This window comes from Pezoporus occidentalis, unplaced genomic scaffold, assembly GCF_034315485.1.
Source record: "Pezoporus occidentalis ecotype Australia unplaced genomic scaffold, CSIRO_AGI_Poc_V1 ctg106, whole genome shotgun sequence".
NCBI lineage: Eukaryota > Metazoa > Chordata > Aves > Psittaciformes > Psittacidae > Pezoporus > Pezoporus occidentalis.
In genome coordinates, this window is record NW_026912843.1 from 696,879 (window position 1) to 713,070 (window position 16,192).

The 16,192-nt window shown below is 40.8% G+C and overlaps 1 protein-coding gene across 4 annotated transcripts in view; it reads left to right on the forward strand.

Moving 5' to 3' along the window:
* The window catches only part of SLC6A11 (solute carrier family 6 member 11), a 111,947-nt gene that overhangs the window by 63,128 nt on the left and 32,627 nt on the right, over positions 1-16,192 (forward strand). For all 4 annotated transcript variants that reach the window (XM_062620186.1, XM_062620204.1, XM_062620195.1 and 1 more), the window contains one exon: positions 5,668-5,802. In XM_062620186.1, coding sequence (XP_062476170.1) covers positions 5,668-5,802 — 135 coding nt within the window. The remainder of the gene's footprint in view (positions 1-5,667; positions 5,803-16,192) is intronic.

Sequence of the window (16,192 nt, forward strand, 5' to 3'; positions counted from 1 at the left end):
TTACTTATTTATTCATTGCATTCACCACCAAGAGGATAAAAATAAGGACTTGCACAGCTCTGCTTGATAGAGATTTTCCTGTGTCCCAGCCAATGACTTCAGTGGGATGTCGTATTAGAAGAGTTTATTCCTTTCTGTTATTGTGTTATGTAGAATCTCCTGCTTCCTGTGATCACTGGGCATTTAACGAGGTTCTTGCATACCTTCATTAAGTATCCTCTCCCACCCCCTATTTTCTAGCTCATCTTCCATGCCCAGTGAAGTTTTCCCCTTTGATTCTTATTTCTTACCTTTCAAATCTCATTGAATTTTCTTGCGTGTTAGTTTTTGAACTTCTCTGTACTTCAGGTGAAACTCTCTGCACTCACATGTCATTCATTAGTAGCTTAGACGAACTGTTGCAGTTTGTGAGCAGTCTGTGTAAGGGTGGTTCACAAGATGATTCTGGAGCAGATTTTCTTCTGTGGATAAACAAATGAGGTAAACTGAAGATGGTGCTGGATAAAATGTGTAAAACACACAGAGAAAAGAGAAAAATCAGCCTTTTGCTGGTTCCGGACAGTACTGCGGCACATCAGGGGCATCGGTTGGCAGGAGGGGGAGAGGGGCAGCCATGAGGGGTGAGAGAAGATTATGAGGGGATAAGGGGGGACAGCCATGAGCGGTGAGGGGAGATCATGAGGGGAGAGCAGGGGCAGCTGTGGACTATGAGGGGCAGCCATGAGGGGATATCTTGAGGGGAGATGAGGGGTGGCCATGAGGGGTAGCAGTGGCAGCTATACAGCGTGGGCCACTGGGGGGTGGCTGTGACTGGAGATCACAAGGGGCAGCCGTGAGGGGAGATCAGTTTGCCCTTAGGGACATGGTTTAGTGGTGGGCTTGACATTCCTGGGGTAAGAGTTGGGCTGATGGTCTTAAAGGTCTTTTCCAGCCTAGTTGATTCTATGATTTTTATCTCTCTCCTGCTATCCCAAGCGTACATCATACAAATCAACTCATCTGGGATTCTGATGGGGTTTTGGTTTGGTTTCTTTTTCTGCATATGAAATTAAACTTTAAAATGTAGACAGATTTAGAATTCCCCTCCCCCCCCCATTGACATACTTTTCTGATTCATCTGTCATTGCTTTACACTGTTCCATACAGTTTTTTCTCATAAATCCAGTCAATGTTCAAAATATCTCTGTTCCATTGTCATTTGTAGATACTGCAGAGTCAAATCAGCAAAAGACTTTTTCAGCCAATGCTGTATAGGAAATTTCACAATCTACCATGGTAGTTGAAAAAGAAAATCTTTTATTGTGTTATCATTTGCTGTTAACATCTAGGGAGTTAGAATTTGTGAAGCTGGAAAGTGATTAGTGGAGTCAGGACGCCTGGGTTAGTTGTGGCATGGAGAACTCTTCCTTATATTTTCTTTAAATCTTGATGGAAATGATGCCCAAATTGTCAATACCTGGATGTCTCTACATCACCACCAGAGCTGCCAGAGTGGTAAGATAACTGGATTTCCATACTTGTACTAACAGGCCCTTCTGCAGCAACACTGTAAAGCAGGATAAAAATGACTCTTTTCCCTGTCACATCACTCAAGTAGTGAAATTTTGGTTCCCAAGGTGATTTTCCACACTGCAGCATGGGCAAAATTTGCTTCTCTTTGTCCTGTGTAGACAAACCTTGTATGTCACAGACATCTGAAGACTGCTCAGCAGTCTCCCCTGAAAGAAAGATGTTGGTGGTGTCAGTATAATTCTCTGTGGTCACAGTGTCAACTGCATAAATAGGCTAAATGCCAGGCCAATAGGCTAAGAACACTAAATGCAAGGTAGTGATAGGCAGAGCAGCGTTCAGGCTTTATTTTCCTTATAACTCTTCTAAAACTCAGCTGGGGCAATAGAAGACTTTATGGGGAGGGGATTAGCAAGCCGGTCATTTTCTGAAGGATCAAGTGAAATTAAACACTTCCATTCATAAAGTGCAATTGGTTCATTATAGTGCAAACAAGCTTGAGCATCCCAGCTTGCAGGAAAGTATTCCTTTAGCTTCCTAGGCTCAGAAAGTGAAGTTCTGTTAATTGAATCCAAGTTCTGTTTTGTTCTCAGTAAGAGCCAAGCAAAGGATTAAAGTTCACTGCTTCCTGGCTCACCCCACTACAAAGCTGCTGTGAGGTATTGTCTGAATATCAGGCTGGTGAGGTCTGTAGCAGCTGTAGTTGGAGAAGCCTGTGGGTTTGTGCCTCAGTTCATTGCACACAGGGCTTCTTCCTTATTCTCAACAGCTTTATCACGTATTTCTCCTACATTTTCTCACAAGCCAGGTCACCTTCACTTGAACCTCTGCAGCATGATCTGGCCAGAATGTTCAGAAAACAGCCCTTTCATTTAGGACAAGAATTTCAACAGGCCCAGTAGCCAACTTTGAACTATGCACCGTATTTGTGCTTTAAAGGTACTAAAATATGAAAAGGCACAAACTGGCAGCTAGTTCAGTTCTCAACACCTTTGTGGTGCCTTGCTCTGAAACCATTGCATAGATTCCTAAATATCTTTATAACTCACCTTGGTAAGTCTCTTAAGATTTTGCTATTTAAGGTTCCAGTACTTGGTCTTAACTTACTTTGAATACTTCAGTACTTAAAGCTCATGTCAGTCAATGACATATCTGTTCTCAGAGTCTTTGGTCTTCATGTACTTTCAGCTAAACACCTAAGTATGCTTAAGCACTGTAAGATGTCCCAGTAGATGCCTCTTCACATACTTATATGTCTAAATATCTCTGTAAGTTTGTCTTGCAATGATATGTAATAGCAGAACTTGATGCAAAATCTAGCATGCCAGAAATTTGTATTTTGTTTCCAACTGCTTAAACACTGGCATCGTCCTGACAAGGGTTTAAAAAAAGCATTTTGAGCATTGGAATGCAAATTAACATACCAAGCAATTAAAGTCAATTAAAACAGGATGCAGTGTAATTAGAAACAGTTGTGTTCACATTTATATTCAGAGAGGTTTGATGTGTTGAAAGAAAACAATTCAGGAAACTTTTAATGCCTACAGATGTGATGATGATATTAATAATGGCATTTGATTTCTACAATGCCCCATCCTCCCTCACCTCCTGAGCTCTTGAGAAGCATAATAAAATGAGCAACTGATGCACTGAAAGCAATGGTGAGCCTAGGCTCAGCCTACAAGGGGTGGCCACTCTCCCCTCTCTGAACACACTGCAGACCTCTTGCAGTACGGGAGAAGCTGGTAGTTCTAGCAACCTCCTGACCTGCATGAGCACCAACACCAATGAATTGTCAAAAATGCCAGCTGGCTCAGGAAGGGTGTATCTTCCCCACACATGCTTCCTTGGTATCTCTTTTGTTGTTGTTCTGAATAACTGCATTAGTTTTTACTGCCAGAAATACTGAGCCAGTTGCACTCTATATATATCCTCTTTGTGCATGGTAACCAGAAAGGAAGGCGAGTCCTCATTCCTCTAAAGCACAACTGCCCTCATGATCAAAATGTTCACTAGAGGCCGTGGTTCTGTTACCTGCAACAGTGTTAGTAACAGGCGTGGATGAGCCATGGAAGACATGTGAAAAGCAAACAGAAAATCCTGAAGTATAACTCTACAAGCCTAGAGAGCTGCTGCAGGATTACAGACTCCTCTTCAGGGATACCTCTATCTGATCTTTCTTTGTCATAAGGGAGTGATTTCAGCTCTTCCTGGATGAAGCTGAGTGAAGATATACATCCAAAGGAACCTGGGAAGAAATCTGCTTGTACAAAATTGCAGTCTGTTTACTGATGAAAATATCTGAAGGCAGCAGCAGGTTGTGCGAGATAGCAGTCTGCAAGCTGGCAGTTAATAAAGCACAGTGCAATGAAATGCTCTTTAATGTGATAACAGCTTTTCAGGTGCAATGCCTTCTGTGTCATCAAATGTAAATGTCTGCTGACTATCCTCTGTTAAAAGCAATTATTGATTTAAAAGGAGAAGTAAAAATAGCTGGCAAAGAGTTTAATACAGAGGCATGAAAGCCAGAGGCTGGCTCCTCCATCTTTTCCGCCCAACGTAAGGCTTAGAGCAGGACCGTATCCATTCTGTATGTTTTGTTTTTACTTCTCAGTAACTGATGATCTATTTTCCTTTGAAACCAAAACATGGAGAGCAATCTCTTTGAGACAAGGTGTACTTAAACACAGCCAGTCATATCGGTTTACATTTGCACTGAGTCAGTTACAGTAAATGTAAGCACTAGGATAAAGCTTATTGACCTATGAATTCATCAGTTCAGGCTTCTGAGACCTATGGGAATACAATGGTTGTCTCCTTTTCCTAGGAAAATCATGATTTGTGTTTTCAAAAGGGCTAAGACACCTGAAAGATACATAGGTGCTTACCTGTATTAGAAAGGTAGGTCAGTGAGAGGGCAGTTTCTGTCTTGGGCAGCTGGACTTATTTGAAGATCTGCCATGTGATTTTAAGTTCCTTCACTTCTGAGTGTACCAGCTGAGCACACATGAGGTGATTTTGTGCTTGGGGTTAAATACTCAGCACCACCTGCAAATCAGATTTTAGTTGATGAAATCAGATTTCATTAAGGAATGAAAATGTGTTTGAAAATCCTTTCATGGGTGCATTTTCTGATATCTCTCATTTACATAGGCATGAGAGAGATAATGAACTTTTGAATATATGTATATTTTTGGATGGCTCTACAGGTTGTATTTTTTACTGAAGCATTTTCCCCATTCTTGCAGCTTGTTAAGTGATTTTGACTTGTGCAAGGCAGATGTATAAGACTATCCCCTCACGAGCATATTTTATACCTACTCTGCACAGGTGGGAATGGCTATAGGGAATTTATGTTATTATTTAAAAGAAATACTTATAGTAACATGGAATTTATAATTTAATCAATCTCCAAGTTTGAATCGCTGTATACTGTTCTCAGTTTGTGATCATAAAATGGGATCAATTCTGCTCAACTCTGTCTTTGAAAGGTGTGATTTCTTTCAGGTTTCCAGAAAAGCTCAGTTTTTCTGGAAAAAAATAAGTGTGGCCATATACAAGGAAACAGAAGTTGCTGGGCTTGAGCACTTAAGAAAGTGTGCCTGAAGGTGCTTTGCATGAGAAGGGTGCTACAGCACATCGCAAGGAGATAGATGTACAGAGCATTAACCTTTAGGCTTGCTAGAATGTTTATTCCTCAAACACAGGCATGCAAAGCCCTCTTGTCAGATGACAGTTTAGTAATTACCAGGTGACTGAGAACTCCTTGCATATGTTGCTATGAAATATATAGAATGCAATTAATTACTTGCTATTATGAGGTAACTCCCCTGTATCTGTATTTGAAATAGTAGGTGGTAAGGGTGTTCAGGTACACTAGAGTCTAATGTCTGGTCACCTGCTACCAAGAGAGAGCAAATAATATACTTGGAGAACTTGCCAATCTCTCTATAAAAATGTGTTGACCTTTCCTACAAGACATAGTTTAGAAGGGAAGATTGAAGGATAAAATTCACCTGCATGAGCAAAGGCATCCAAAGCACTTTTCTTCGAGAAAGGATTTGGTTTTTAACCAAGAGCAAAATGGATGTGGAAATTGGGTGGGTTTTTCTGCAGTTGGAAGAAAATATTTTTCTAATGTTTGCTTTTTCTTGCTAGGTTGTGTATGTTACAGCCACCTTCCCCTATATCATGTTGATGATTCTCCTGATCCGTGGAGTAACGTTACCAGGTGCTTCCGAGGGGATAAAATTCTACTTGTACCCTGACCTTTCCCGACTGTCTGACCCACAGGTAGGATCATGGGCCATCTATTCATTTTCCTCTCTGACTGCATAAAACTGCAAGAGTTTCTTGATTTTTAAGTTTGAATGGAGGCGCTCGCTGGGTGGTTGTTCATTGTCAGAGATCTGGAATTGTGGCTGGGGCTTTAAAGTCATCGCTGCTTACATGTGCTGGAATATACAGTTCTTCTGCTAGAAAAGTGCCATTGGTTTTCAGGATTTTCCAGTGTTCCAGTTGCTGCTTCTGCTATTGACAGGCAAAATCATTGCCACAGGTTCAACAGGAATGAATTTAACTGAGACATGGCCATTTTATAGTTCTTTGCTTATTCCAGCTCTAAATCTCAGTCAAAATTAGTAGAGGAATTAATCATTGAGATGACTGTTGTCTTCGAAGCAGAAGTCTGTATATGCAATCAAGGAGGGATGAAGTACTGAAACCAAGAACACTCTCTTTTTCATTGTTTCCAAAGTAGAGTTGAACATGGAAATACAGGATTAAGCTGATTTCAGTGACAGATGCGTACAATGAAACAGTTATATATCATTTGTCTGATAGCAAAGAGGCAAAATGACACAAGCTCTAGAAAACCTGACAGGTTGCAGACAGCCTTTTACTTACCTGGTTTGGCAGTGTAAAAGATATTATACAGTGTTGTACTCCTAAGACTGTTACAATATTAAATGGATACTGAGGTGGAGATAGGGAGTTTGGGAATATTTGTGCAAATTATGTTTTTTAATCTGTTTACTGAAAATGTGTGAGCATTTACATGGATCACATACACCCGTGTGGCTTAACTTATTTTAGCAGAGACAAGAAATTTGTTTATCTGAGACCATGGGTGGCAAACTGTTTATTTTGCCCAGTTTTAACTAGTGTTTCATACTGCTGTGTGGTTCTGACAGCTCGTTACTCACTGCCTTAACTAGCTTAGGCAGAAGTTCTGCCCTGTGAGGGTGCTGAGGCGCTGGCACAGGGTGCCCAGAGAAGCTGTGGCTGCCCCATCCCTGGCAGTGTTCAAGGCCAGGTTGGACACAGGGGCTTGGAGCAAGCTGCTCTAGTGGAAGGTGTCCCTGCCTGTGGCAGGGGTTGGAACTGGATGAGCTTTAAGGCCCCTTCCAACCCAAACCATCTTGGGATTAACAGCAAGCGCTCAGTGAGTACTCTTGTACTACATAGTGATGATTCCTCCACGCATGAAGTCTGTGGACTGAGTGTGGAGGCAGCCCTGCTGCCAAGCTGTTGCTCCATCCACTCGCCCAGTGCTGTGCGAGATGCCTGTTAACAGGATTTTGCCTTGTGTGTGGATTTTTCACATGCCACCACCACCCTTGCTTCTGTGTGTCGTTGAGGGAGGGCATGCAAGCTTAAGCAACATTATTGTCAGGCTACAAGGGGGTTTTATATGCCTGTTTACTATACTGATCCATTTGTAAGGAAATACACCGTTGCCATGACAATTCCCAAAGCACATGGTATTAGCCTAAGCAGTCTGTGAGCCCTTAAAAGGCACGTGTGGATGTATCTGATTGTCCCACACATAGTGCTTGGCTGATACTGGGATGTCTTTTCAGAAGGCTTAATGGATTGATTTAACAAGCCAATTTATTCTGTGTTTCACTGAGGCTTTCACTGACATATTGCCATACTCCTGCCTTAGGATTTTAAGCAGCTTTTTGTAGGAAAAAAGCTGAAGTAGAATGAACTAGAACAGAGATCTCGAACACTACTGTATGTAATTTAAACATAATATGTGTGATGAAATGGTTGTAGAGAATGATTTCTGTGTTGGAAAGAATGCAGTTTCATTAAAAATTAAATATTTTGTTGAGACTAATCAATTTTTGAAGAAAGACTTCTGAGTTATTAGCAGGATTTCTGGTCAGTTTGCAGGAATAAAGGAAGTTTGGAGGAAGTTTAAAACTGAATTTGGCAGCATTTTTTTAAATTAAAAATGGTGGAAAGGAATTGGTTCGACTTTATTGCAGCTTTTAATGGTAAGAAGATAAATAAACGACATTTTCCCTTTTATAGAAATGTAGGGCTTAATAATGTTTAAGCCCATGAATTTTTGTATCATAAAAAGCCCATTCCATAAGCCTCTCCTCAATTTGTTCTAGAGGTTTTTGCCAAGAAGCATGTATAGGACAACTGACCTAACCTTGCCATTGGTGCTTTCAGTTTTTATCTTTACTCTTGTTTCTTTGCATTTGCTTCACAATATCGCAGCACAGTGCATGTGTACGAGCTGGAGGCCTGTTGAAATAATGTTCTAGGGAGGCTAATATGTCTGTATTTAGAGGAGCAGTATTTGAACCATAGCGCCAACTGTGTTTACTGTGGGTTAAATAAATTAAGTTTCCCTTCAAGGCTTGCTTTAGTTTGAAGTTCTTGAAGCTTTTGTCTTTGTGTAATTTGCATTCCATGGTTCATTATAGCTTTCTAAGCAGCTATTCATCTGTCTTTTCAGTTCCTCTTAGCTTTCAAGTGCTGTGTTCTCTATTTCATTTTTATATTCTATCTCTCCAGCAGACTGAATCCTCCCGGTCTGAAAATGCCATCCTTTGTCCTGTGTATCTGTAGAACTCTTACCAATCACTTTTCATTATAATAGTGGAGTACCATATTTAAGCTTCAGAAATGCTTTGTTTCATCAACGGTGAGGCCTCTAGAGCCTTCATGCTTAAATTGGCTTGAGATGTGTCCCTCTACCCCAATCTGGAGGTTACAGGTACTGTTTGGAACTTAAATATGAAGTCTTGCTTGAGTTATAGCTCACACAAAAAGAAGTATTTAGCAAAGTAAATAGGATGGGTTTTGTGTGCAAGCCTGACCCAGAGTTTGGTTCTAGCTGTCCGTCGATATGTAATTGTATTTGTGTGTGTTATTCACTGCTCTTTTTGTGGGAGCATATTTGCTGCTTCATAATGGGATTTTCCAAACCTTTGTGCATGGAAGAGGTTAAATCAGTTGGGGATCAGCAGATGTACCAGTTTGATGGCTCAAGGAGTAATATTATGGTCAATGATGTGCAAAACATACCTGTGTAAATTAAAACCCTGCTGTAGCAGTGGATTCTCCTTCTTGCTTATTGTATGTTTGCATATTAATAACTGGCTGAGTTACTGGCGGTGAACCTGTCAACACAGTCAGAATTGCACTCTTCTCACAAGGGTAGGTGCTTACCAAAATCTTGAACAAATCCAATTAATCTGGGGTTTGCAGCTGAATTGTACATAGAAGTTTCTTCCTCGAAAGGGATGTCAAGCCCTGGAGCAGCCTGCCCAGGGAAGTGGTGAAGTCACCATCCCTGGAGGTATTTAAAAGATCTATAGATGTGACACTGGGGACATGGTTTAGTGGTGGACTTGGCAGTGCTGGGTCTTAAGGGTCTTTTCCAATTGAAATGATCCTATGAGAATACAGTTGTATGAATACAGGTTGTACTTTATCTGTGATACACTCTCACGTGAATATAAACATGATAAATGAAAGACAGGGCAAATTACCTGAAAGATACAGGGGAATTTTAATTACATACTCCTTAATTTTCAGTTTAGCGTGAGTTTATTTTGCTAGTTACTCACTCCTTCCTTAACATCATCTTTGTATGTTGGAGCATGTACATTAAATTATACTTTTAAGAAAAGATGTCAACAATTGCTAACCAATTAGGCTAATTATAATATTCAGGTATGTGAGACACATTTGGGAATACTGCAGAGGTGTAGAGAGAATATTTTCTTAAATCCTTTTCTGAAAATCCAAACTGGAAACATATTTGAGAATTTATCTTCCCATAACTTTTCCTTTCCAATGTTCAATAACACTGCAGAGTTGTTTTGCTGATGGCTTAACAGCAGGAGAAATAACCCAGACTGATTCAGTTTTGGTACACACAGCCCTGGAAGCGAGCAGCTATCACAGTTGTATTGCCACCTTGAGGCAGAAGGAAACCTCTGTGTCCAAAGGCAGAAGAGAGCAGAAATGCTCCCCTAGTGTTTTCATTTTTGGTGTTTTCATTTTGTGCTCAGAAAATCAAGAGAACTGTATGGGTTCCCAAGTGGTGGACTTTAGACCTGTAATATATCAGTCTAAGCATCCTGAGCCTTCAAATGTAAAGGAATTTTCCTGTGGTGGCAATGGAATGACAGCTGATTGCTGGAGAATCTTTTGATGCTTTAATCTGTTTGGAATGTGAGAAGCTTCAGTCTAAAGAGAAACGTGCTTCTTGAAGACATGCCTGATACTGGGTGATAAGCCAGTTTTTAAGCATAGTGCTTGGAGAAAGGGTTCAGAGGCAGGTCATGTGTCCTTGATCTCACCAGCCTTTTTATACCACTATGTCTAGTAACACCTTCAGCAATTTTCTGCAGTTTTGAGTGGTTTTCAGAATATGGACAGCCATTTCCTAAAAATCAATTAACAGGGAATAAATAGTGGTAATGAGATGTCCGGTTCTGTTAACAGTTACTCTTCTTTTTCCTATGGATTTCCTCCCATTCTCTGTACTGTTTGCGTCATGAGGTATTTGCTTTCTGAACCAGGCAGTTGTGATGCACACACATGAGCTGCAGTAAATTTAACTAAGAGTGAGATGCCAGAAACATGTACAAGGGCCACAGGTCTGAAAATCCTGACCTGACTTTACTGTCTATAGAGCTGCAGCTCTGACTTTACACCTGTATCTTTGAACTGTCGGTTTTTGTTCATTTGATATAGAAGCTAAATTTCAAACTGCCCTTTCTATGAGAGGAAAAACATCCTGCTGGTGATTGTGGGGCTCTCATGTTGCTGCTCAGTCATAATCATTGCCCAAACTTTTAAACTTGTAAAGAATTTATTCTTAAGGTCTGCTGTTTCCACCAGCATTACAGATTACTGGGATTTTAAATGGTAAGTGCAGGGTATAGACTGCTGTGATGTTTAGAAACATTTTGCCCTGTAATGCAGTTTACAATCTCCACAATGAGGAACTATTTCCTGTTACTGTGTACTACAGCTTTTACATTACAAATTGTTTATGTGGCCTCAAAAAATAGGAGGACCAGCACATTGCTGTAATGCTGTGCTCTTGCAGGAAGGGCAGAGGTGTTTAACAAAGCTCCATAGGGATGGATGCTATTCCCATTTCTGCAAAGACTGAAGGCAAGTCCGGGAGCACATTACATTTTCCCTGCTCAAAATCAGAACTTCATTTCCCTGCTCGAAGGAACACTCACTGTTCTGTCATGGTGAATCTGCACTCCAGTGACTGGGCAGGTACACCTCAAAAGGCTGAAACCATTCAGGGTCTTCTGCTACAATGCATGGAACATTCATGCTTCCTCTGTAATGCATGGAACAGCTTAGGAGTTGTTCACTGCGCAGGTCACTCCATTGTGCAAAGATCTGAGCTATATTTAAGTATGCTGTGGGAAAGGCACGACCTAAATTGAATGCATCATTCCAAAACTACTGGTGTCTTTTTATGCTTCGATATGCAACTCTATGTTTTTTCAATGGCATAATGTTGTGACTATTAATTTTTATAAGCAAATGTGACTTCAGAAGACCAGTTATTGCTTTGGAGATGTATTTCAAGCCCTGAACAAATAGATTGCTTCTCTCCATGGTTTTTCCTTATGTTTCCTGCTATTGGTACACAAGCAACAGCAAGCTGAGCAGGCAACAGCAGATTTTGGTAGTTAGAAGAGACTTGTTGAAAGAATGGGGTCATTTTGTAATTTCCCTGGGGCTTCTAGGCCACATGAAATCCCTGCAACCCCTTAGCAACCTCGGTAATGGAGAGACATCATCTGAGCTCTAGGGAAGCTCTGATTGTACTTTAATATTAGACTTTATGGCTAATGAGATATGCCACTGGAGGGAGACAGGATCCACATATTAGCTCGGTGTATTGGCATAACAGGGAGAGATTTTTCACTGTTGACAGTGATGGCAGCTGGAAGATAAACTTGAAAAGCGTTTTTGTGCATAAACTGATTAACATTCCCAGGAACATCTAAGGAACTACAAATGCTGTCCATGACTCCAGACTGCCAGCTGCTCTAGAAGTCAAGTCTACAAGCAGGAGAAAAGCTGCTGTTGAAAATTCAGCATTTTCAAATGACATTAAAAATGGTTACAAGAAATACTAAGTGATGTATGGAAATTGTAATAAGGGACCTTGTGCACATTGAGGGTAGTAAGTGAAACAAATAAATATTCCATGCTATTTCTGCAACAGTCACAAGTGGGTATATGATGCCACATAAATAGGGGCACTGGAAATATATAGTTATTTCAAGGATTGCCAACAGGATTCTTGTTAATCCTGTTATTCCAGAGGAATGAGAGAAAAAAGAAAAAGAGAAATTTGCTGCACTAGTGGAATGATGTGCAGAAAATCTGTTATTTGTTGTTTAGAAATCAGTGCTCCTAAAGATTCTTCTTTAAAGATCTACATAAAGAAAAAACAAAACAGCTTTCTGAGCCCCCAAACATTTCTGAGACTCTTTTTATTTCCATCCTAGGCCTGGAATAACAGTTGAATTCTCAAAAGAATCCAAGAAAATGCAGGCTGGGCAAACCTCTGCAGGAGAGTAGGAATGGCTGAAGCACCTTGTGTACACCCCAGCTCTCCCACTGGAGAGGTGCTGTGCACAGGGCCTCACCATCAGCCTGGAGTACTCTCTGCCTCAGGCTTCTAGTGAAGGGAGTTGGGTTCTCACTTGTTTTTCCCTCAGAAGTAGCCTACAGATTGGTACTGAAGTTCTCCCCTGAACGTGTTCCCCAAACTAATGGAAATTCAAAATGAGGAGGCACAAGGAACAGAAAAGGCGCCTTCCTCCAGGGTGGTATAAGAGAGCTATGGGTTATGTAGGTATCTTACAACTACACGTGCCTTACTCTGCGCTCCTCTCTCCCTACCATGCCTTTTGTATCTGCTGGCATGTAGTTTGTAAGACACCTGTGCTTTATTTGCAAGGGCAGTATGGGAAAGGGAGGATAAGGTGATAGGAAGTAAGGAGAGGGAAGCTGGGAGGAGAAGGCGGGTGGTGACTGGTGACAGTTGCTGGCACACTGCCCTAATGCATGTAGGAGAACACATTGTCTGCCCCATCACAAACTGTCACCAGCTGCCAGGCAGCTCACAGCGAGGATCCACATCAGGAGAGCAAATGGGGAAGATGAGATGTGTGTATCGGCTGCTGTGGTTTTCTGATGCTCTCTGCTCTTAATGACTATGCTCAGTTGCTGATTATCCCTTCCGTATGGATAGAGAAGCTCCAGTGTATTAGTAGAGTTTTTGAGTCGGCAGTTGAAGCTGGATTGATTGCTGACTGCTTACCTAGCACTGCATAACTGTTTTTTCCTTATGCTTTGGAATATGTTTAAACACACAAACACATATGCACACTAAAGTTACATGATCAGAACTGCCCATGAAGATGAATAATAGGATGGGATAGTCAACAGGATGTCATAACTTTAGGTTCTGCTGTGGTGCATTATGTGACTTGGGGATAGAGTGCATATTCTTTTTCTCTGGAAGAAGAGTCTTTTAAGACATAAATTTATTCCTGTGTTAATGTTAAATTCCAGAAAAATTTGTAGTACAGGAATTCCTGTAAAGGTCATTAATGTTTTTGAAGATACCTTACTTAACCGTGTCCACAGTCTGAGATTTCCATATTTTAACATATTTTCCCATATGGATGTTTATGGACAGCTACTTTAAACACTGAAGCTCAAATGAACTGGGCATTCTGTGACCATTTGCACTAGAATCATGGCTGCAAGAAGATGCCGTCAGAGCACAGAGGCGATACCATGTGTTTTGTTACATGAATGCAAACCAAACTCTACTCCTCCAATTTAGGACTGTAAATAAGGATAAGGAAAGAATCATAAAGAGAAGAGGCCAGAAAGTGCATTGAGTAAATTTGTTACAAACTTGGCAGGAAATGATCAGATGTTGCTGTTTGGGATCCGGGTTCACCAGTCTTTCATCGGTTTGCTTATTGTCAGCCCGTGTGAACTGTCAGAGGATGGCTGAGTAAAGAAAGTGCAGCTGGATTTGGGAAGAATGGGAGGCAGAACCTGGTTCCTGGTGAATGTGCACTTCAGTTCTGTGTTCACATATTGATATTTTAGCAGAACAAATGCAAAGCATTTCAAGCAGACCAGCACTTTAAAAAGTGGTTTTATTTTAAAGAGGTGTTCTGCTTAATTCTTTTTACTGTTATTGTTACACTTTGAAACAAACTCTCGTTTAGGCATCAAAATTCAATTGCTTCATTTAAGCAGAAAATAAAAAAAACAACATTTAACTTCCAAAATAACCTTCCTGGGTTTGACCAAACACCTTGACTGTTTAACTCCATTTTACAAAGAATGTAAATTAAACTGAATCTGTGAAATTAAACGTTTGCGCTATGCCAATATTTTCAGTCGCCCCCTTAGTGTAAAGAACTGCAGGCTCTGAATACAATTCCTAAATGGTGTTTATGGGTTTTGTTATTCTATTGCTTTTTCCATCTTGAACTTGGTTTTACTTGAAGTTTCTGCCAGCTCTGTGGCATAAAAGAAAGGTTTTTCATTGCCCAGCTCTCTTTAAAAAGGACTAGGCTCACAGAGAATTTGAGTGAAACTTGAGTGGCTTGTTTACTAGCATTTGCCAGTTGGGTATACAGTTCCTGCCACTCCAAAAACAACCCCTGCTTTTCAGATCCTCTAAATCCTCTGTGAAATAATAAAACAGCGTGGTGACTCTGAGGGATGCTCACAAACAGGTACAGTGAAAGCTGGTACATTCCCAGCCTGGAGGTCTAAAGGAACTTGTTTATCTATCCATGAAGGTGAGCAGAACATAGGTGGAAAGTGATTGCAGTAGTTAAAGCACTGAAAAAAGTACAGTTGGGGCACTAGCCCTCAGTGAGCTTCTATCTTATGCAGAAAGGCAGAAAATGTGGTGCATGATTTGAGATTACAAACTAAAATGGTCCGTTCTGTATCTTGAACTTCACAACAAACTAGATAAGGTGGTCCGGAGTCGTCATATTCAACAATACATATATAATGTGTAATTATGGCATATGTAAGCAAGTTTCTGACTTTGTAGATGGCTGCCTCTTTCATCACCGGAGAGGGGAAGGTGTTTTGGAAGCGTACCTCAGTCACTCACCATTTGCATCAGTTCTGTAAGTGCCTTTTGAACTAATTGTGTAGGGCACTTGGAATGAGCGCAGTCTTACAGCCAGAGCAGACACAGGTACCTCAGCTCCAGTGAGTGAGGCAGAGGTAAATAACATAGGGGCTAATTGACTCTCCTGGGGGTTTTGAGGCTAACCAGGCAATGATTTTCATACTGGTATAGCACTGATAACTGTATTTTTGTAACTCTGTTTACCTGCAGATATGTAAGTAGTTTATGTCACAAAAAACATATAGTCACTGAACAAGTCAGTTGTTAAGGAACCCCATCTGTCAAACACAACTCCAAATAGTAAAATATGAATAGCGCTCTCTCTTTAGGGAGGTGTGTTTGCTCTTTTTATCCACTGGCTTAAATTTTTACTGTAGTTGCAGTCACAGGTGCAAATAGAAGTAAGAACTGGATGTTTATTACCAAAAAGAATTGAAGAACACGTGGCTAAATGAGTTGTCAGCAAGTGGGAAAGAGGAAGAAGCAAACAAAAACACAATCCCTTTTTGTCCTTTTTCCATCCTCTTGCATGAGTATTGTAGATTGGAGGTATCAGACTGAAGCAAACTGCCCTTCACATGGAGGGGGGAACATGCAAGGAGTGATTCTGAGGGAAAGACACAGCATCAAAGATGTTTTTGGCTGGAACATCAGTCTATGTTCCTGGCTGGGTATTAGGAAAAACCCCTACCGGCACATCAGCTCTTTGAATGTTTCAGATGAGCGTTGTAAGTAAACCTAGCCTATCAGTTTGTTTCCAAAATTAACTTCTCCGAGACAAATCCGTCACAGGGAAGAGATGACAAGTTTATGCCTGAAGGTTTAAAACAAATCTGGTTTATAACTTTGCCTTTATTTATAAAGATTATTAAGGGAACTCAGTCTGATTTTTTCTATCTGTTGAGCCGCTTATGGAGCTGGATGTCATTAGTAGGTCCTTACCTAGTGATGTGAGGTTCTTTAAACAGGCAGCTGGGGTTTCAGTGACTTGGAACTGAGAATAACCAGAAAACTCCCCAAAAGTAAAAATCTTCAGATGTGAGATAATTGGATAAATTGTTGTTCTAAGCTTGCTAGAGGAATCTGAGATTCTTGGCACATAACCTGGGGTAGGTGCCAGGCTCTTGGTCTGGTTCCAAGCAAATTCCAGCTACCATTCACCAGTAATTAACTCTGAGACACATAGTCAGATGGTATTTACCACAT